This window comes from Pempheris klunzingeri, chromosome 8 (genome assembly GCF_042242105.1).
Source record: "Pempheris klunzingeri isolate RE-2024b chromosome 8, fPemKlu1.hap1, whole genome shotgun sequence".
In the NCBI taxonomy this organism is placed as follows: domain Eukaryota; kingdom Metazoa; phylum Chordata; class Actinopteri; order Acropomatiformes; family Pempheridae; genus Pempheris; species Pempheris klunzingeri.
This window is the reverse complement of record NC_092019.1, coordinates 12,047,521-12,069,973: the sequence shown is the minus strand read 5'-3', so window position 1 is coordinate 12,069,973 and position 22,453 is coordinate 12,047,521. Positions and strand designations below refer to the sequence as shown.

The window sequence follows — 22,453 nt, the reverse complement described above, 5'->3', positions numbered from 1 at the left end:
TCTCTCTAAGAGCATTAACTGTAGAGTGTTCTGGTGGTGACAGGGCTGTCAGGGTCAGATGGCTGCTCAGCCTGATTAGACCAGCTCACAGCAGATCCTCAGCCCAGCACACTGCACTGCAACAGCAAGGCAGAGCAACAATCTGCCACACGCAGTAGTCCGCAGTGGTCACTGACAGGCCAGGAGAGCTGGATAGCTCGTGGGGCAGAGCTACAGGTTGTTGCAGAAGGACTTCATTTTCTGCTGCTCGACCATAAGACGTTTCTGCCTCTAGGAGCAGAGCTTTATTGTGGCAAAGCAGCACAAGACCTGATGGTGCTTCTGTGCTTGGAGATGACATTGAAGAGCAGGTAAGATAACACACAATAGCTGTTGTATTTGTTTTGTTGCTGCGAATTACAAAAAAAAACAAAAAATAAAATGAAAAGTATTGGTAGTATTTGGAAAAGGTTCCTGATGCTGTCACAAAGCCAGAAGTATGGCACCCTGCTGTCACAGATTATTTAACCTTTGAGGGCATTAATTTGATGTGATAAATGAATGATGGAGACTTTATACAGGAATTCACTTCCACAGCAGTGCTACTAAAGGCAGTAATCAACCTGATCACATTCTTCACTGAAGCAGACAGACAGGTGTGGACTAGCACTGGAGACTGTTGTTTCCACAAAAATGTGATGTGTCACAGAATCAGCCGCTAGTACAGATACAGCTATAAATACAGCTGCGGGGTGTTCAGTGTCTACAGGGGTTTACTATAACAGGCAGTCAGCTGGTTGTATGTCAGCGCCCACACTGCTGTGGGGCTGCTGCTGCTTCTGCAGGACTTCGGTGTAACTGCCAGTCAGTGCTTTGTGGATTTGCCTGTTCATCCGCCAAACTGTCAACTGAGGTAAGAGAGAAGGCTGGATACTGGCGGCTTTGAGAAACAACTCAATTTTATCTTCTTCTTGACTCGTGATTGCTACAGAAAACCTCCCCTGTGGTTGTTAACTGGGCAGCAGAAGAGGTGAATATACTGTAACAGGATTTATCCTATTAGGGGCCACTACTAACCTGCCTTGTTGTTGTCTTTACTACTAACCTACAAGCTTACTGTGTCTCATTCAGCCTCACATTGCAGGTACTGTAGGAAAGTTTTGGCAGCCTAACGCTGCTCTAAAATAATAGCGAGATCCATTTTTAACTTCTTTGGGTCCTGACCCAGCCTGTGACAGGGAAACAGCCAGGCAGCCAGACGACCAACTGGGGACGCACCTGTTTTTACAAACCAAACTGCGCTCTAAGGTAACAGGGATCGGCTTTACAGTTTCAACTGGAATTACTGTTACCAGCCATTTCCCTCGTGCTCCTTTATGCTTTTATATGTTGTTTTTATATTAGGTCACTTGGCTTTAGATATTAGCTAAATGTCTAAAGTGACCATAGTACTCAGTATCAGAGTTAATATTTAAATTTGTTTTGTGTTTAGATGCTTTAGAGCTTCTTTTTTTTAATGCCTAGTCTGTCTCTCAGTTTCAGTGAATTTACTGTTTTGTCTTCTGTGAGTTCTGTCATGTTGCTTTGTGTGATACTAGTTAGTTTTTATCCTGCTAGTTTTAATTTTGTTTTGCTTGTGTTATACGAGGCTGTCAAAACATTAATTGCATCTGTATAGAATCCCAGTAAAGTCAAATAAATGTTCTTTTTACTCTTTCATTTGACTGGATGGAAAATAATTGACCTCTATCCTGATTAGCGGTAACAGTGGCGGATAAATTCCTAATTATAGATAGTCAACAACCTGGAATAGACTGCTCTCTTCTGGAAGAGTTAGTGAGTAAGTCGGCATGTGATTATGAAGTGTGTGTGTGTGTGTGTGTGTGTGTGTGAGTGTATGTGTGTGCGTGTGCATTGTCAGAGCTAAGGTGAAGAGGTGATGGCGGATTACCCAGAGTGCTTCTGGACTTTCCCTTGTTGTTTGTCTGAGTGTTTGGGCATGTAAGGGAGAGGAGGGTTACATCTTTGACCACCTTCAACTATGTCCAACGTCCAACTATTTGTATGACAAAATATGCCAAATAAATACATTTTTCACAAATCTGATACACATCATCATTACATCAAAGATGCAATCAAAGAACTCCAAGTTTCTTTTGGAGCTGGTTGCACTTGGATGGATAAATCATTGCAGCCCTAATCTGGGAGGACCTGCCCTTCTTAAAGTAGCAACTGAGCTAACTTACCTCTTTACTTTGTTTTACAGTCTGTAAAACTCCAATACGTGGCCTTTTGTCTTAAAGCCTGAAAAACTGAATTAAGATTTACTTCTCCTCTACCACCAGTTTTCAGATTTTCCGTTCGGGCGAAATTTAATTTTGCTGATATTTTGCAGACTAATTTAATGAAACTGTCCATATTTTGTGAGTCACATCGTGAATTAGATTTTCCAGCTCATGCAGCATCTGTCTGCTTTCTTGTCCATGCCATGTAAGTCGAGACACTTTTGTTTACAAACTGCGTAAGATCATAGTTACTCATTCAGTGGACATGCACACAACTGACTTCTCAGACTTACTTGCAAATATCAGTGGTCTTGGTATTTGGCCGTCTTTTGCTTGTTAATTTAAAATCTCAGTTTAAATAATTTCAGGGACCAAATTATTTCCACTCAGGGCCATTAGTGATGGACAGTGATAGTCAGATAGGTGATAGGCCATGAACAATGTTTGATTTTAGTAAGTATACAGTACGCACACACACACACACACACACACACACACACACACACACACACACACACATATAAGTGTGCTTGTGTTTTTCTCTGAGCTGTCCTCCTGTCCTGCCATACGAGTGTATTTGCCATGCAGTATGGCCTCATTGAAATTTCATTTGCACACACTAAGCACACACAAACACACACACATTTCTGTGATAGTTAATTATTTAAACGGTGATTTTTTTTAATGTGTTTTGTACTTTAGAACTGCTGGTTGATGGAGTTTGTGCGGCGGAGTGGTGACTATTGCCACGCCCAACACATTTAGACCCTATCTGGGATGAAGCTACACCATGCACTCCTGCGTCCCTGAAACCTGAAAGACCGTTGGCCTTTGCCCTCTGAACCAGCCAGCTCATGGGGTAACAAGTTGAGCCTCAACACTGAAAGCTATCTGGAGAGCGAAGGAAAGAGAGAGCAACTGAGAGACAAAGAGAGAAAAGGACCAGACAATCAAAGAGACAAAAACACAGAGTTGAGCAGAGAGAGAGAGCTGACACTCTGTAGCCTCCTGGACTATAAGGATACAGTCAGCTGATGGAGTAATACAATACTGAAGATACCAGAACCTCAGGATTGGGAAAATACTTAAAACTTTCTAAATATCAGCAAGTTCCACAAGAGGCAGGAAGTCCAGAGTCTTCTGGAGACCTGATATAAACTGAAGACAAAGCAGCTGGAGCTAAAGGTGAGAGATCATCAGACACTGACTAATTACAGCGATGCTCCAACACCTTTTAACTCTTGCACTTTACTCACTTGTTCTGGCATTCCACATGTGGCTGGTTATACATTGTTTTCATGTCCCATCTTTTCCCCAATTTTCAGTGCTATTTCAGGTTTTATAGAGCTTGTTATGACAGGAAAAACAAAGGCTGAATTTCCCTCATTAAAATCAGAAAACAATGCAATGACAAAGTACATCTAGCATGCTGCTAACATCAAAAACAGAGCTCATCAGTATTTGTAGAACAATTAATTCTGCTGTGTTCTTGGGACGTATTAACCTGTTGCTGCAAAACTTTGCACTGCATAATTTAATTTTTTCACATTTATTTCGTTTTTTGTATGTGAGCACATACCACATAGTTTTTTTTCAGTGCTCTAACAAAATAGTGGCTGTGCATGCCTCAGGAGATGCGAATCATCCCTGAACTTTGATTACTGAAATAAAAATTCCTTCCTGAAATACAATTTTTGTTTTGCATCCAGTATACTGCATGCTGCTAATGTATTAAGTGTACTATTACACTTATTAGACTCATCTTTCAACACTGTTGTTTTCACTCTGTGCTGTGTGAGATTTGCATAAAAGTAAATATGTGATGACGTTTTGACATGTCAGAGTAGGAAAAGCACAGATGTTACTAATAACGGTTCAGTTCTGTTCAGGCGTCCCAGTGAGCCGTGACGGAGTGACAGTGAGCCACCGTGCACAGTAGCAGGACCCTGACACTAAAGCAGCTACATGGAAGCCATCAGTAATTTTATTATTTGCACCTGTGCTTCTGCTGCTGTGACATGTCAAAATGTCTTCTGTGAAAAGGCCTTGGCCTTTGTGTCAAAGACGAAGATGATAGATGATACTTAATGGGCCACAGTTTTTATCTTGAGGTAAGTTGAGGTAAGCTCTTCAAGACCTGATGGGGATTTTTCCAACTTCATGTGGTGTCATTTGTTTTTATCTTATGAACAAACGTCTAAGGACATTAAAACGGTGCACCAAATGTGGCTCAAATATATTACATTGTGTTCAGTTTTTATTTATATACAGCAGATTTCCCCCTGACTTGAGCTTATGACTAACTAACGTCTCACATGCAAAGGTCGGAGGTCACACTGGCCACCATGAACCGTCCAGCTCCCGTGGAACTGTGCCACAAGAACATGAGATTCCTGATCACACACAACCCAACAGACAGCACTCTCACCTCCTTTATAGAGGTAGGAAACGCGCGAGTGTGTGTGTGAGAACTGGCAGATACACATGCACATGAACACACACCTCATGTGTAACCTGTATTGTTTGACTTGTTGATGACATGTGAACTGAAACAATAGACTTAGTTTGTAACTGGCTTAGTTGTGAAAATGTCAGATGTCATGTCCTACCACTGTCGACTCTTTCAGGACCTGAAGCACTACGGTGCCACCACAGTCGTTCGAGTCTGTGATGTCACGTATGATAAAACGCCATTGGAGAAAGTCGGCATTAATGTGGTGGTGAGCACACACTAAGCACACACGAACAGACACACATATTTAAACTTTAAAATTTTTACAAAAACACTTAAAATACGAAGTGCCATAAGCAGTATAACTGTTCTGCTTTTCTTCCAGGATTGGCCATTTGATGATGGAGCCCCGCCCCCCAGTAAGCTGGTTGACGATTGGCTGGGCCTGCTGAAGAAGAAGTTTAAGGAGGATCCTGGATGCTGCGTGGCTGTTCATTGTGTGGCTGGACTGGGGAGGTGAGAGGCAAACTTAAAGAAAATAATACAAATGCATACACCTTATACAGACGCACACACCTACATGTGCACAGCAGGGACTGACATGTAGAAAAACCTGAAAAGTAATGATATAAATGATAGTTAGTCACACTGGTTTCATGTGTCTAGTATATTCCGCACATATGATGACATTGTTCATGTCACTTTGACATTTCTACATTTACAGATACCGGTTGGCTCTGCATGGAAAAATGATTTAACATGATTACAAAACCAGTAGCTGTAACCTGATCGTTCTATTTCTAAACCGCATTTCTGAAAGTTTTTTTAAAGACGCAGTTGTTATTTTTACTCAGACATCAGAGTCAACAGACGTAGACATGACTCTGTGTGTGTTTTTGCATGCACACAGGGCTCCCGTGCTGGTTGCTCTGGCTCTGATTGAGAGCGGAATGAAGTATGAGGATGCTATTCAACTCATCCGGCAGTAAGTACATTAATATACTACATTGTCATCGTGCAATAATAACAAATTTCATGGTGTAAGAGCACTTCATGAATAATAAAGTGCAGTATCTTTATAATAAACTAGAATATTATCCTAGTGCTCAAATAGATTGGCTGAAGCATGATGTCTTATTCTAATACACTATACACAGGAAAGCTTTGAATAATGTGTTAAGTTCTTAACATGCTTTAGGAATACATCTACAAACAAAAATACATCTTTTCTTGGTTTTTCCTCCTCTTTCTCCTCACCTCTCCTGTAAGATGTAAAAACAGTTTAAAATACACAATTACAGCGCAGTAAAGCGTGTGTAGGATAGCTAACTAGGTTTGGTCTTAGGTTACTACTTAAAGCAATTTTGTGTAGAAATTGAAATTGTCGTCTTTTGGTGCCATCTGCTGGCGGTGTCAAAGCAGTCAACATCCTTTTATTATGGATCAAGATCAAATCATCAAGTAGATGATTATAGCAAATGCATATAGAAACACTGAGAAGAGCATTTTAAACTGTAACTCCCATGATTCCCACCGAACAGTGTTTGTCTGTGTGTGTGTGTGTGTGTGTGTTTCAGGAAGCGTCGAGGAGCCATCAACAGTAAACAGCTAACCTTCCTGGAGAAATATCGATCCAAGCACAGACTCCGCTTCAAAGACTCTCACGCGCAAAAGAACAAGTGCTGCACCATGTGAACACACACACCACACACACACACACACATATACATATACACAAACACATGCACACAAACACACATACACAGAAACACACACACACTCTGACATCTTGTACCCCTCAACAAACGCTCTCAGGAATCCACTTACAAGCCTTGTGTCACCATCACAAAACACTAAATATAAGGGCTTCATGAGCTTCATTTGAATGTTTTAAATCAATCTTATCAGAACCCGTCTTTCTTCCTTCGTTTGTAATGATTTCTTGTAAAGGTTATTTGATTGGAATGCTTGCTTCATGATATAGTTCACAGTGAAGAAAGATGTTATGTTGTGTAGCTAATTGCTGAGGCATGTCTGCTTTATTGGATAGTTCTGGAATAGACACAAAGCTGGATCAGGGATAATGTGTTGAGGCTTGTGAATCGCATTGGAATAAAAAAAAATTTAAATTCCATAGTATGCACCTACTGTATAGGGACACCTCGACATATTTGGTGTAAGACTGATTTAATATGATAAAAACCTGTTTTGTTGGCCTTCAAAACCTCAAATAATACTGGATATTTTTCTGAAAATACCACTGAATGGTTGTTGATGTTCAATATGTTTAAACACCCCCAATATTGTCACAATATAAAATTACATGCTGCGTTTCTGTGTTTCTTTCACATTGATTTATGGTCTGAATGTCACCCTTGTGACATACTGTCCGTTAATCCTTTTTTTTTTAAATAACTTATTCCTGTTGGCATCTATTCTGGACATATAAGGGCTCATTTTCATCCTAGCATTTTCTGCATTCATCTACAATCACTATGAAAATCACCTTCAAAAATGCTCAATGAAGCGTTTTGGTAAACGAGAAGCCTTGGCTTGGTTTTGTCACAATCACTGTTTTAACATTACTTTATTGTGCTCAAGTTATCTGTTTACATATCAGTGTGTGCATTATATCATGCTCTGTTTACTGACACTCACAGAATGAAGCGTCTTTGTTAGCAGCAGCTGGTTTCAAGCCAGGTTTAAAGTAGCCTACGTATGTTTATTCAAAAAAGAAATATCAATAACACTACAATAATGATAGATTTCACATTCGAAAATGTAAACTAGTTGTAAATAATATTAAATGAGGTATCTTTATCAGTTTTAATCTCCTAGAGGTCAGTCTGGGTCCCATTCATTGAGAACAAAAGTGTGCAAATAAAATGAAATCATTGCAGGTATTACAAATATATTTTTTATGTTCATGTGTCAGGGAGGAGTTTTCACCTTATCAGCAGCCGATGACACAATCTCTCAGTTTTAATCCAGGACCTGATATGTGGATAAATTGAGTCATTGGTCTAATCCTTGCACAGATATTACTGCGCATCATCACATCTAGGTTACAGTATCTTACGCATATTTTCTTGTGCTTGTGTTTACTTATTCATTTGTATTGTTCCTGAATGTTGCATGTGATCAACTCCTTTAAGCACTTCTTTCATTTTTCATAGTCATAGTTTATTCATTTTTACCCTCTCTCCCCGTGTCCCGTCTGTCTTGTCACTCTCAAAAGAACAGAAAGAAAAGATCTTTATTAATCCCACAAAGGCAAAACTGTCCAATAAAGGCAAAAACACCAAAATATATTATCTAAATATTTTTGTGATTTTATTTTTGCTGATGATTGAGCATGCATTTAAAAAAAAATTGTTAGTAGGTTCTGTGTGATAGTCTCCTCTTCGTCTGTGTTGTAAAAAACATCTTCAACCTGAACTAATGTCTTGAACAACAACTTGTGAGAAAGAAATGAGAGCAGCGGGTGTAAAACAGAAGTAAAGAAGCAGCAGAGAATTAGAGGGGAAAGAGGATCTACCATCTTTATCTCAGAGCTTAACTTTTATAAACCAATTGGCTACAGTTTACTTGTTCATATGAAATGTGTGCGTGTGTTTGTTTGAATATGTGTGTGTGTTTGGTAGTCTTTAGCTGTTGTAAAGCACTTGGACTGGCCTGAGCTGACACTTTTTTAATGTAAAAACAAATGCTGTAAATGTCTGTATGTCTGTAAATTCTTGCATTGTTTAATAAAGGTTTTGTCACCTATATATCTACTAGTTTTTCACCAACTCCTCTGTCTGTCTTACAAACTATGAAACCTAAAATCACAAAAAACACTTTATACTGTAGGCAAAATCCAAGACATTAGTTAAACCATGTTAAGGAGAATAAATGAGCCATTAAAAGAAAATAAATCAGTGGAAAGCAGCAAATTGAATGATCGGCTTCACTTCTTTATGAGCTCTATAATAAAAAAAAGATTCACTATTGTCGCTACTAATGGATTTATAAGTATAAGTATGCACTTGATGATAAACAGTTTACTTTATAACAATACACCATTATAACAACATGAAAGCCTTCATCAGAGAGCAGTGAACGATCCTCAGCAGATTACTCACCTAAAATGACTTCATGCAGCAGTTTCCCACCTAAACCCAAACACTTTAAATCCCTTGCTGTTTATGCAAGAAAACGTCAAAACAAGAAAAAAACATAAATGAACAAAAATGTATTTATATGCATTCACTGCAAATCTTTCCTTACATTCCTGTAACTCATTAATTTGCAGTTAAAAAGTTCTTTCTTCATCAAATCAAGCGTTCCTCATAGGAAGTGGGTCCAGGGCCTAAAGGAGGATAATTCATCCTACTCACGTCTCCTCCTAGAGGCTCCTTTGTACTCCCACACTTCAGTATCGTGGCTAACTCCATTAAGTGAGCGTGCCTGTAAACTATTATGAAATATAAGCAGCAGTTAGTTGTTTTTGAGGTTTGTTGCTGTTGACAAGGGCAGTTCAAACTCAAGCTGTCTCAAATTTGTACAAGTAATGTTTTGAAGTCACTATAGTTAGTAAGAACTATTCTGTCTGGAGTCTGCAAGATAAAAAATGTGTCTAGTCTGTTCTGTACGTCTATTTTGATTAAAGACTTGACAGCACTTTTCCAAATCAGTTATTGATCAGATGATTGGCCTGTAATATTATAATGCATCCTTAAGATTTCATATGATTAAAACATGGAGAATCCACTCCAATCGCTCCAATCTATATAAATACAATGATTTTGCAGTAAATCTTTTATTTAGAATAAGAAAAACTATTTTCAGTACTTAGGTGTCAGACATTTCAGCCATAATTTAGCTCTTGTCCTGCTAACAATCACTTTTGATTTTGCATAGTCTCCTCATTACCTCCACAATATGTTACATTAACTGTATTTTGCCATTTTGTTCCAACACACAACCACCATAAATGTTATACCATAGAACAACTCTATGAGATTCACCGTATTACCCCCAAAACATGTACTAAAAGTACTGAGACCTGCTGACAAATATAAAACAAATTAAAGATGTTACTACAAGATTTTGTTTGTTAAAGTATGTGTTTATGTGTGTGTAGACCACACTGCACCAAAAATGACAACAGCAGCACTATATTGTACACCAACAATGCAATCTATCAATTCATAACAATCTCACTCTGAGTAATATATTTATTAATCTTTTTACCTTACCTCACAATGTGCAATATCTCCCATTTGTGCACTATATAGTTTCTATTTTTATACTTTTTTATTTCAATTCTATCAAATCTTATTTGATCTTATTTATTTATTTTTTAGGAAAGCTGCAGTTCACCTTTCAGCCGCAGTACAGTCCTCCGGCCACAGGGGGCACTGCTCAGCCGGCTGCACTGTCACTGGGTCCTGTCTGCTTCCGCTGGTCGGAAGGATTCGTGTGGCAGATTCGACAGAAATTTCTACCTGCGTAATGTAAAATTACGTCTCTAAATCCAAATTCAGGGATTATATTCAGTCTATATATTAATGTTCCTTTCTTGTTTTGGATGCTGGAGTCATGGATGGACAGAAAGCAGGTGAGAGTTTCAGCGAGCTTCAACTCGAATATGTCTGTCGGGTCTTCATATTAGTTTGGGCCAAATCAAAATAAACAAACGTGTTCAGTTTAAAAGATGATTTTCAGAGTGTTTTACTGTTTTGTTCACAGTGGACAGCTGTTTGTAGGCTTAGACGTGTTTTCGACTGGGCTCAAAGTGTCACTTGATTACTGTTAGCCCCTCCAGCTCAATGATATTAGATTATAAACGAGGAAAGTCAAAAGTTATAGACCTTATTTGAAACGGAAGCACATCAACTAACATTCAAAATCAACGGTGTAGCTCAAATTTAAAATGTTTTTTTCCTCATGGTCACGATTATGATCAGTTTTACAAAAAAGAAAAGCAACATATTACTCTGTTTGAGAAAACTTAACAAGCATGACTGAAGAATTATCCTGTGCTATAAATTGTGAACCATATAAGTTACATCAACAAAATATGAATGTATAATACTATATTTAATACAATGCTGATATTTGATATTCTAATTTAACTTATTATGGGTCTGAGCCCCCCCTTAATATTCAATGCATTTCCTATCAAGAGACCGGCTGTGAATAAGACTGGTGGTTTTCATGAGCCCAAACAGCCTTTTCTGTTAGAGCCTGATTATGAAATTACAGAAACCAAATCAGTGGCTGAAACTCGAACATTTTTTCTAGCAAACATACATGCCACCCTCTGTTACGTAACAGTGTATGAAATGCAAAAAAGTTGCACACTCTCTCCTGTCTTTACTTAATTTTTAACTCTGTTTCATGTGCTCCAACACTCCCTTTTAAATCAGTCAGTTCCCCTCTGTCTGTCACTTAATCTGCCACTTGTCCTCTCCCTGTCTCTCCAGCTGGTTCTGTGTTCATGTGTCGGCTGTGCAACCTCTTCTCTCCCAGTCGCTCTCAGCTGCTCGCCCATTGCTCCCTGCTGCACCCCCAGCAGGAGCCTCCTGATGGCATCATTATTGTTCTGCAGCCGCTTGAAGGAGAACCTGTGGAGACACTGGCAGGTCAGAGTAGTGTGGTATTATTTCCATGATAACTAGCACTTGATTATCAGTGCAAGATCATTAGTATAGTGCTGTATTTGACGCAAGCCTCTTTCAAATTCATAAAAAGTTATCTACAAGAGAATTTAAATGCTTTTTTCAATCTGTTTTCATTATATTTGGGGGATAGCAATGGCATTCTATGACAAAAGACATAGTATAGTGAATCAGGCTTTGGCTACGTGGAAAATTGATTCTAGTCTCTTAGAGAAATTTGTTAATAGAAATCTTCTTCTTCTCTGTTCTGCTATGTTGTTATCGTACAGAGGGCCCAGTGAAGCGAAAACGAGGACGACCAAAAGGCTCTACGAAGAAGACACGCACAGATTTAACAGGGGGCAAGGCTGGCTCCACCCATTCTCCAAAGGATAATGTTCAAAGAAAAGAAGAAGGGAACAAAGAGGAGGGAGACAGACAATATAGTACAAATGAAGGTAGCACTGTTACCATTTTAAATCCCTTAATTCTTTCTTTTCCATGCTGATGACAGGATAAGTATGCATGAGAGAAGATAGTTGCTCAGAGTTGATAGCCTATTTTACAAAGTGTCTATGTAAAAAGTGTAAAAGTTGTGAATATCACCTTGCTGCTTGCTGGCTGAGTGACAACGGACACACAGTTTTATTTGCTCACAAATCATTCTGCTCGTTTTTTTTGGGCAGCTAACCTAACTTTTCTTAAAAGTCACTTAATAGTCTGACTCTACTTTTTGTTTTCTTTTTCTAGGTGAAAACCATGAGGGGATACTGGGGCTGGAATGTAGAGACTGTCATCGTTCGTTCAGCAACAGACGACAGATCCTCAAACACATCTGCCTGAGAGAAGATGAAGAGGAGGAGGATGAAGAGGAGAACAGTGAGGACTGAAATGAACTAGAAATAGAAAAAGTTAAAATGTGCAACCAAGTTAAAAGAGGCCACCAAAAAACAGTAAAGGGTGACCAGAGGGAGCATGTTGGGGGGTTACTATAAGTATAGATTATTAAATACAGAAGAATATAATTTACTTGAATGCATTGTTCTTGTAAATTCAGGTGATTCTGATTAATAAACAAATGATAATTTTCAGGAAGCATCTGTGGTGCAGCAGGAGTTGTGGGCTCTGGGAGTTTGGATCCAGGGGGAGCTGATCCAAATCAAACACAACAAAACTCAGCCAGACCAGGACATGTGAGAGAAAAGGGTACGTTTAAGATCAGCACATGGTTTCATTAGATTACTTCTTACCAGGAGAGAGATTCTCTGCTAAATATGATGTGTGGTGAATTACGAGAGCGAAGATTGTGATGGATGTTTGCTGTGATGGGTATTTACTGTATATCCTATAAGGACAGTAAAAACGTCAGCAGTCAGATAATGTGTTAGTGTTGTTACTGTTTCTTGCTCTCTGCTCGTAGACGTGGGCGGCTCAAGACCCCCGAGAACCAACCGAAGCCGCATCTCCAAAGAAGGAGGCCTAGCAACGGGAAACAAGAAGTCGGTCATCAGTGTTGTTCTGACAGAAGATGAAACACTTCCAGGTTAGTCTTACAGAGCTTGTTTTCAGGCTACTTTTTTTTTTTCTACGTTTTAGCTAACTATACATTCAACTGTTGTAGACAACATATTTAAAAGCCAGATGTGTTAACCTCAATTCAACAGGTGTTTCCAAAATGGTTCCAGTGGAGGACAGTTCGGCACAAACTGCTGAATCTGTGGCCATCCAAGCTCAGCCTCAGGTAGGCATAAGAACACACAGGAACATTGAAAAGTTGATGCATACAAATTTAAAATCTCACCCCTAGCATTATCGAGCCAAAGGGTTTTATTTCCTCTGGTTTTAGATATGTCTCAGATTTATACTTCCACTATATAATAATGCTATATAATAATATAATAATTGTGTATAGAGTTAAATTTTTGTGCTCACATTAGTGAAAATTTACATACATTACTCTGGACAGCGTGTAGACCTTTTTCTAGAGCAATTTATACAGAAACTTCTCTCTATAAAAAACGTTCACAGCCTGTATAGTGATATAAAGCATCCGCTGATGTTGGCTCAAAAGCAAAATATAATAATTTTATAATGCACATTGTTTTAGCATTTTTGCAATTCAACTGAATTTCAAGTGTGATCATTCTGTAAGAAAATGTTTTTCTTACCTACCTATTGTTCTAATTTCTAATTTGAATTGATCTGTGAATCCCAGTGTTATATGGGTTAATTTATTGAGTTTTTCTGGGCCGTCAACAGTCTGCAGTCTTTCAGACTGAGTCACAAGACCTTGCAAGTGAAGCCCCTGCCTGCGAAGGTAACTCTAAAACAGATCAGGAGCCAAGGTAATTTTAATGGAAACTGTCCTATAATTCTTTGTATGTAAAACATATTTAATGGTCATGATAATGAAAAGACTGTAAGTTTGATATAGAAAAACAAAAATGATATAAAAAAGTTTGCGTATAAACTGCATACTGCATAATGTTGTAAAGGTCCTGCTAGTTTCTTTGTGTAGCTTTGTGACCCATCAGTGTTTTCGTCTGTCAGCAGTCTGATCCCTTCGTTTTCTGTCCTAGCTCTAACCCGACCTCCACAACAGCAACAACAGCAGAAGCACCCAGCAAAGGCTTCCAGGAATATTCTATCAAGCAAGATGCTACCAAGTACTGTATGAATATGTTTTTAATTAAATGTATGAATACTAATTTTATTTTATAGAGGGTGTATCTTTGTTTGGAGGTAAAGTGCAGCTGAGTTCAGCTCTGAAGAGAGACATTTGACTTTGTTTTTCCTATTTTAAAAGTTGTCTAGTTTGTTTGCTTCTTGGTAATGTTGTTATCTGTGCAGCCTAGAGCCAGACGAAGAGATTGATCTGTTGTATTAGCAACATAAACAATCGGATATTAGTGAATACAGTGACACTGGCCAATGGTTACATTTATTATTGTTATTCTCTGTCTCCCAGTTTACTCCAGAGCCAGTTGAAGATCTTTGCCTGTGAGTTCTGTAATAAGATCTTTAAATTCAGACACTCACTGGTCGCCCACCTCAGGACACACACCCAGGAGAAACCGTTCCAGTGTCCACACTGTGACTATGCATCGGCCATCAAAGGTAAATCAAGGCTCACCGGCACATAGGAGAAACTGCTTTTGAGTCCACCTAGAAATTTTACCTGGATAAAGAGATTTTTTTTCCTTTATGAGATAGTATAAATTAATGGTGATAGTACAGTTTCTATGTGTTGCTTCATGGGTGGTAGGGGGCTGGTGAGATCTTTAGTCTTAACTGCTCCTTTAAACATATAATCAAGTACCTTTTTAGTTATTCATAATGATTATTGTAATCAATAAGGGATAAGGGAGTAATACTCCATACAAGGAAATTTGGAAATATCAGTAGTTACCAACAAGCAACATAGAGTTACAGGGAGCATTTGTAAAACATATAGCAGACCACAATAACTTCTGCAAATCTTAAATGGCAAAATGATAAAACGTGCAGTTAGAAACTATTTAACATTCCTGTCACTCATTAAGTTACTTCATTTTCCCTTGAAGCCAATCTGAATGTTCACCTGAGGAAGCACACAGGAGAGAAGTTCAGCTGTCAGCACTGCCCTTTCAACTGCCTCAGCCCAGGACACCTAAAGGTACCGTCCTTGATATAATTAGTTACACTGTTATATCCTTAGCATAATTAGTGCTACATGTGAAGCCCTTTTATTATTATTTTTATTTGTAACTCTGTGTTTGTGCCAATGCAGGTCCACATAGAGCGAGTCCATATGAAGGTGAAGCAGCACTGCAGTTTCTGTGAGAAAAAGTACTCCGATGTAAAGAACTTGCTGAAACACATGGAGAAACGACATAACCTAAAAGACCCTGCTGTCCAACAGAGCTACCAACAACTCAGGTTTATTTCACACAATATTCATAATTTTATCCTTCTATCTACCTTGTTTAACAACCACCTGACACCTGACACCTAATCTGTCCATGTTGTCCAGGTTAAAGACTCGTCAGGGCCTCAGACAGCTCCTCTACCACTGCCCCACCTGTAACCGACGCTTTAAGAACCAGCTTGAGCGGGAGCGCCACCTGTTGGTCCATGGGCCCCAGCGTCCCTTCGCCTGCCTCCTCTGTGACCATGCTGCAACCAAGATCGCCGCCCTCACTGCCCATGTCAGGAAACACCTCTTCCTGTACGTGTGCTGTGTGTGTGACGGGAAGTTTGTCAGCTCTCAGAGGCTGAAGACTCACCTGAAAGAAACTCACCTTGAGCTGGACCAGGAGCAGGCCTTCGCCGACTGTATCAACAACAGCTACTATCTGATGCAGCCTGGAGGAGGCATGTGGGAGGATAAGGAGAGGGAAGCCACAGATGAAGGGATGACGGAAGAGCACAGGATAGAGCAGGACGGTGGAGGTGAGAGGACGAGAGAGGAGGATAGTAGAAATGGTGAAGGACAGGAGGAGTGGCAAGATGGGGAAGGTGAGCAGCTGGAAGTAGCAGAGAGCGAAGATGTGGAGCAAAAGAAGGAGGAGGCACCAGTTCAACGTCAGGATGAAGGTGCAGAAGAGGTGCAGATGATAGACGGACAGACGGAGAGAGAAAATGGAAATGCACAAGAGGGTTGTCAAGAAGTGCTCTATCAAGTCATTTCTATGGAGACCACAACTTCCTCTGACAGACGGGATGAAGCAACAGCCGGAGAGAAGTCGGAGGACTGTGCGGCGGACTCACGCACCTCCGCAGCTGAACACCATTCAATAGGAGCACCGCCAGAAAGCGCTCACACCACTCTGTTGGAGCACGGGACTCAAGAAAACACACACCCAGCGGATGAGAACACACACACATCTTCGTCATCATCACCTCGCGAGGAAGATGGACAAACTCCACATTCTGAAAAGGTAAATTAATTCATAAACTATTAATTACTCCTCGTGATTCTTATATTAGGAGTATTGTATTTAAAATGATCATATTATTACATATTATAGGTTAATTCATTTATGTGTCTGTACTACATAACTAATTTTACTTTTACTATGTTGTCCTTAGCTTTGCTTCTGGCAGTCTGACTTGTCCTCTGTTTTCTCCTGGTAGGTGTCGGAGGTTTCCCATCAGAGTGCGTTCCAGCAGGTGTTCTCGACTCTTCCAAAGACTCGGCTTGATATGGAGTCTTTCCAACGGCTCAGGAAAATTTACGGAGACCTGGAATGTCAATACTGTGGTGAGACAACGAAACCCCCTTGAGTTGGCTGGTTTAGTTTTGTCCTGTTATTTTTAGGCTTGAGTGTTAAATCACATTTCCTTGTGCTGCACAGGTAAACTATTCTGGTACAAAGTCCACTATAACGTCCATGTACGCACACACACCAAGGAGCACTCGCATTACTGCTCAAAGTGTAACTACTCATCCATCACCAAAAGCTCTTTAAAGCGGCACCAGATCCAGAAGCACAGCGGCTTGCTGCTGCCTTGTTCGATTCCCGGCTGTAAATACACCACACCGGACAAATACAAGCTTCAAGCCCATTTGAGGACGCACCAAGAACAGGTGAGCAGCCTAGACTCTCCTGGAAAAATAACTCCTATTGGTTTCCCTTGTTGAGGTTTGTGAGATGTATTCATGTGTTTGTCTTGCTGTTGTTTGCAGGGGAAGAGTGTGACTTGTCCTGTCTGCCAGCAAAGCTTTCCAGAGCACAGACTAAAACACCACATCAAAACAGCTCACCCTGGTAAAGAACACACAAATATATCTACACACACAGACAAACACACACCACCTGTTAGTGTTTGTTCTCTAAAAACAATTTCAACCCCGCCCCTCTAAATCACTGTGACTTTTATTAGCATTTGTTCAGTCTCTAAATGTGATCTCATTTTGCGCGTCTATGTTTGCATGTATGTGTTGGACAGACACGCCACCTGTGCAGGGTAAAGGAATGATGGTGCAGCGTGCAGAAAAGTGCCCCTACTGTGACTCCTACTTCCTGAAGAACAGCAGCGACTTTCAGCGGCACATCTGGGCTCACCAAGGTGTGATATTCCTCTGCGTCTTCTCTCTCCAACAACGATCGAGCACATACACGCACCACAAGTATGGAGAAAACACATCTGGGCCCATCCGTGTCCACATGCAGAATTTCACTGCTTGATTAACGTGTGACCTGAGCTTCCATCTGTCTCTCTTCCTCCTGGCTGCCCTCCAGGAGGATGGACTAGACTGAAGTAACACTGCACATGTAGTGGAAGGAGTAAATTGGCCAGTTGTTGAAGCTACTTGAGGAATGATGAGAGCACACACAGAGTCCTCCATGTGCATGCTGCTGGCAGTGTCTCAAAGAAATCTGCCGATGAAGTTATGAGATATGCTGTTCTGTTTTTCTCTTGCAAAGGTCTCTTGGTCTCTGCAAAACATGTGTGACTTTTGACCTGTATGCTAAAATCACAGTACGGCTGACGAATACATGGTTGTTATGCTTTGATGTAATACATAAACCATGTCTACATTAGCGTTATTGTGCAGTGTTTAATCTTGAGGAAGTGAGTTGTTAGTCCCACTCCTCTTCCCCCCAGTCGCTGCCTTACCTTGGTGAACTGTTTACCTTGAAGTTACATCTGTCCTGAGGCTGGTGGAGCTGGCAGACATAAATCCAGCACAGGTGCAGATGAAGGTCTCTGCGAATGTTTTAGTGCAGCTTTCTGCCACTGTCCTTGTCACTTAAGATTTTCATTCCTGCTGGCTGCTCCCATACAACTAAGAAGCCAATTTATGCACGTCTATCACGAGGTTGTAGACTGTTTATTATATTGTCATTTTGTTGCTGTTTATGTTATGTTTTTTTATTAATCTGCAGAAAATGTAATTACAAATTTAAACATTTTGTCCTGTCCTCTTATTTTGGGCAATGTTACGTCAAGTACCTTCATTCACCAAACCACTGTTCTCTGCTGTTTCTTTACACCTTTATATCACTTATATGACTCAAAAGAGTATTTTTAGCATGTTGTTGCTGTCTCATGGTTATTCTTTGTCTTTGGTGAGCTACTGTGGATCTTTCAAATGTGTGTGTGTTTGTACGTGTGTGTGTAGGTTTGAAGCCATACGTCTGCAGTGTGTGTGACTATGCAGGCCGCAGTAGGAGTAACCTGAAGACACATATGAACCGACACAACACAGAGAGACGTCACCTCTGTGATCTGTGCGGTAAAAAGTTCAAATCTAAAGTGACACTGAAAAGCCACAGATTGAGCCACACCGACGAAGGTACGAACACTCTGCCCAGTCAATGATGAGGGTTTTTGTAATAACGTTGTTGTCGCTGATAATTTGCTAGCTATTTATTATTTATCCATTTATTATTATCTATGATATAATTGATTATGTACTATATGTCACAAAAGTGCTGACGGACTAGCAGAAATTTCAGGTGCAAAGTGATGATGAATACAAGGGTAATTGTTCTGTGTTTGTTCAGGAAAACGTTTTCAGTGTTCGGAGTGCGACTTCACCTCAGTCTCTAAGCCGTCGTTGCTCAGACACATGGAGCAACACGCTGAGTTTAAGGTCAGAATACACACACACAGCTTACAGCCTCAATATGTAGAAATACCCCTAATACTATGATATGCCTGTGTGGATGCTAAAATATGAATAGGAAGTAAATAAAAATGTCACTCATCTCCCTTGTGGGAGGATTTAATTTTAATCCAAATCTCCTTTAAAATGTATTTTGTGATAGACAGAGGCTACAAATGTGACCCAACAGTAGTATTTTATTTTTCCACATTATCTATACATGATTAAATGTGACAAAATGAGGCAACTGTGACTCCATTTTATCACTTTGTTGGCCACAATGAAACAACAATGCAGCTCCACCCACAATCAGTCATTTTTTGAATAAAATGATTGAGAAGTTAAGAAATATCAATGCATTATTCTATGATATCAATACATTACAGATATCTCATTTGCATTAACATGTATGTGTTTTCGTTTCCCCTTGCAGCCATTTCGTTGTGCCCACTGCCACTACTCCTGTAACATCGCCGGTCCCCTGAAGCGACACTACAACATGAAACACCCAGACCAGAAATATCAGAATGCCGGACCTGGACTGCCCAACCCTGATTCTCTAAAGCAGCAAGGTCCAATCTGTGCTCCCATACTGTCATGTCTAGATGTTCTTTATAGTCACTGTAGCGAGACAGCACTTGACAGACTTTAATAGCTGTGTGAACTGTTATCTACAGTGTCTAGTTAGTATAAAATTACTCTAAATAGTGACATGCAGTACTCATATAGTATTATCTGTAAATATAGTTACTCTAAGGCAAAATTTGACATGTGAGATTTGTACTATACTGAACAAAAAGTGTGGTCAGGATATTCTAACATAGCCGTTGTGTGTGCCTGTGTTTAGGTGGTATGAAGTGTCCTGAATGTGAATTTGTTTATGGCACCAAGTGGGAGCTGAACCGCCACCTGAAGAGCAAGCACAGCCTGAAAGTGGTGGAAGGCACCTGGGAGGTAACAGTGTACACAAACACAGACTAGACACAGTGAGGAAAAATGCATTGGGTTATTTTTAGTGACATTGCTAGATGGAGGCAATGTTGGTCTTCGGTCCAGTCTGAAACTGTTGGATGGATTGCTATGAAATTTTGTACAGATAGTCACAATCCCCCGAGGATGAATTTTACTGACTCGGGGGATCTCCTGAATTGTACCAGTAGCGCCACCATCAGGTCAAAATTTCATTTTGTCCATTATTTGCAAAACTAAAAACATTACCAACAGCCTCAGCTGTACTTTGTGCTTAGTGCTAATTAGCAAATATTAACTAACTAGTCAATACATGCTAAAGATTAACATGATAGCGTTATCATTGTGAGCATATTAGCATTGCTCACTTGGCTTTAGACTCTTAGTCATGTTTCTGCACCATTATCTGGTCATTGAAAATTTTGTGTCAGATTTAGAAACTTAAAAACTGCCGCCAAAACATCAGAGTTCCTCAGACTCACTTGCTAGCTCAACTATATTAGCATGTAGTATAAGTATCAATAAATTTTACTTGTCAAAGCCAGTATTTTCAGGATTTCAGGATATTTTCAGGATCTCTGCTGTCTGTATACATATCCAGGTGGGGGAGGAGGTAGAGGCCCAGTATATTCCTGTGGAGGATGAAGAGCAGCTGACAGAAGCACCTGTAGCAGCCCTGCAGGATGACGGTAACAAGACCAACAGTGATAAACATACAAACATTGATACCAGACAAACCAACAGACTCAGTTTTTTAAATGTTACCTTCACATGTAATTGGAGGAAGTCCTGCTCATGGCTATTCTTATTTATGTTTGCTATTTAAGTGCTTTAGTATATGTGCTAATGTGATACATTATTATAAATGTGTGTCTTTTGTGTTCAGTTAATATCCAGCAGATCACTGAATTCACTTCAGAGACTCACGACGCCGTCACCTCCATGGTCGCCATGGCTCCAGGCACTGTTACGGTCGTACAACAGGTAAACAACATCACATCACATCACTCAGGAAACCATGAGTGGTTACAACAAGGTGCTGACGCTGACTTGCGGCTGAAGTTGCAGGTGGCTGATGAGCAGGAAGTTGGTAGCTGCAGCAACCAGCTGATGGTGGTGAACGCAGACGGGGGCCTAACCGGTAATCAGGTCATGGTGGTGGAGGACGCACACGGCCTGGAGGCTCTGACAGTCCTCACTCAGGGAGAAAACGCTCACCACTATATCGTTTACGTCCAGGAGCACACTGTAGAGATCAACTAGTACTGCTAGCATTTCAACATAAGGCTGCTGATCCATCAGCAGTGAGAGGATCAGTGAATGTCAGTAGATCAGAGGTAACATAAAATAAATATCAAATATCAAAATAAGCAATACAGTCAGGATTTAGTGAATGTTTCTCTGTGAAATCATGAAGAATTTCCTTCATCAGATTTATTATTCATTCACTTGTTATTATGAAAACAATAAGTGCAATCGTGTGATTATGTGACATATTTTGTACTTCCAAAGTATATTTAAATAAAATATCTGTCCTGCACTGCTTATTGGAGTGGCTTCATTTTCTAAAAAAAGATATCTCTAAATTGTCGATTTGAGTTCAGTTGTTCAAAAAGTTTTGTCAAAAGTTCTTAAATGTTTTCAAATTATGACACACTTTTGAGATGTGAGAGGTGATGTTAGACACTGAAAAGTCACTTACCACCATGGCAATCAATAAGAAGCCTTTTTAGCATACATTTTACAAACATCATACTTTTTTAAGTTTTTGAAAAAGAAAAAACCCAAAATATGTACCGTATGCCCTTTCCTTTAGGTTATTATGAATACAATACATCTACATGCTGTTAAATGATACAGGTTTGAACCTGGGGTCTTTCTGTGTGGAGTTCTCCGGGTACACCGGCTTCCACCCACAGTCCAAAGACAGGTTAGGTTAATTGGTGACTCTAACTTGCCTGTTGGTGTGAGTGTGAGTGTGAATGGTTGTCTGTCTCTAAGTGTCGGCGCTGTGATTGACTGGAGACCAGTCCACAGTGTCCTCGCCTGTCGCACAAACTCAGCTTGGATGGGCTCCAGCCTTCCTTCAACCCTTGAGGATAAGCGGCATTGACAATGGATGGATGGATGGCAAATTTATACAACTACGTGATCTAACACAGAGATTTTCACATAAACTAGGTGTTTATAACGGAACAACGAATAACATAGTCAACCAATTCTGCCAAGAAAGCATATATTAATGCACTCTGTATTGTATAGGAGAGAAAGTTAGACAGATTCTAGTGAATTAAAATGAATGTTTTGACTGTATGACCTGTATGGCCTGAGGCAGACTGCTGTGGTTTCTGAGCAGCAGCAGCAGCAGGTCCATCCGTAGACTGTGGGTCTCTGTGGTAGTTCAGTCTCTGTCCAGTAGGTGGCGGTGGTGGTGGCGGTGGCGCTCTGTGGCCTCTGCATTTTTCAGAAACAACAGAAGAAGAAGAACCGGTGGGAAATTTGACAGTGCGCGAAATCCCGTTGTCCTCAG

The 22,453-nt window shown here is 40.1% G+C and overlaps 2 protein-coding genes across 5 annotated transcripts; both read left to right on the top strand.

Annotated features, from left to right (window-relative positions):
* Positions 1-8,486, top strand: LOC139205121 (protein tyrosine phosphatase type IVA 3-like). 4 transcript variants are annotated; one of them, XM_070835231.1, is made up of 7 exons: positions 1-350; positions 2,967-3,449; positions 4,588-4,705; positions 4,892-4,984; positions 5,102-5,232; positions 5,627-5,701; positions 6,294-8,486. In XM_070835231.1, exons 3-7 carry the CDS (start codon positions 4,610-4,612, stop codon positions 6,409-6,411), a joined length of 513 nt encoding a protein of 170 aa, XP_070691332.1. In that variant the 5' UTR covers positions 1-350; positions 2,967-3,449; positions 4,588-4,609; the 3' UTR covers positions 6,412-8,486. The 4 variants fall into 4 exon arrangements, with proteins under 4 accessions (XP_070691332.1, XP_070691334.1, XP_070691333.1 ...); XM_070835233.1 differs by lacking the exon at positions 1-350 and adding an exon at positions 760-892; XM_070835232.1 differs by lacking the exon at positions 1-350 and adding an exon at positions 878-1,009.
* A 1,702-nt stretch (positions 8,487-10,188) lies between these two features.
* Positions 10,189-21,468, top strand: zfat (zinc finger and AT hook domain containing). Its single transcript, XM_070835895.1, has 24 exons — positions 10,189-10,318; positions 11,187-11,345; positions 11,651-11,818; positions 12,111-12,239; positions 12,453-12,566; positions 12,781-12,903; positions 13,025-13,101; positions 13,620-13,705; positions 13,940-14,026; positions 14,329-14,477; positions 14,924-15,015; positions 15,130-15,278; positions 15,373-16,279; positions 16,476-16,602; positions 16,697-16,929; positions 17,029-17,110; positions 17,292-17,411; positions 18,469-18,642; positions 18,854-18,942; positions 19,388-19,526; positions 19,802-19,908; positions 20,525-20,612; positions 20,810-20,907; positions 20,986-21,468. Exons 1-24 carry the CDS (start codon positions 10,300-10,302, stop codon positions 21,184-21,186), a joined length of 3,717 nt encoding a protein of 1,238 aa, XP_070691996.1. The 5' UTR covers positions 10,189-10,299; the 3' UTR covers positions 21,187-21,468.
* The last annotated feature ends 985 nt before the right edge of the window (positions 21,469-22,453 follow it).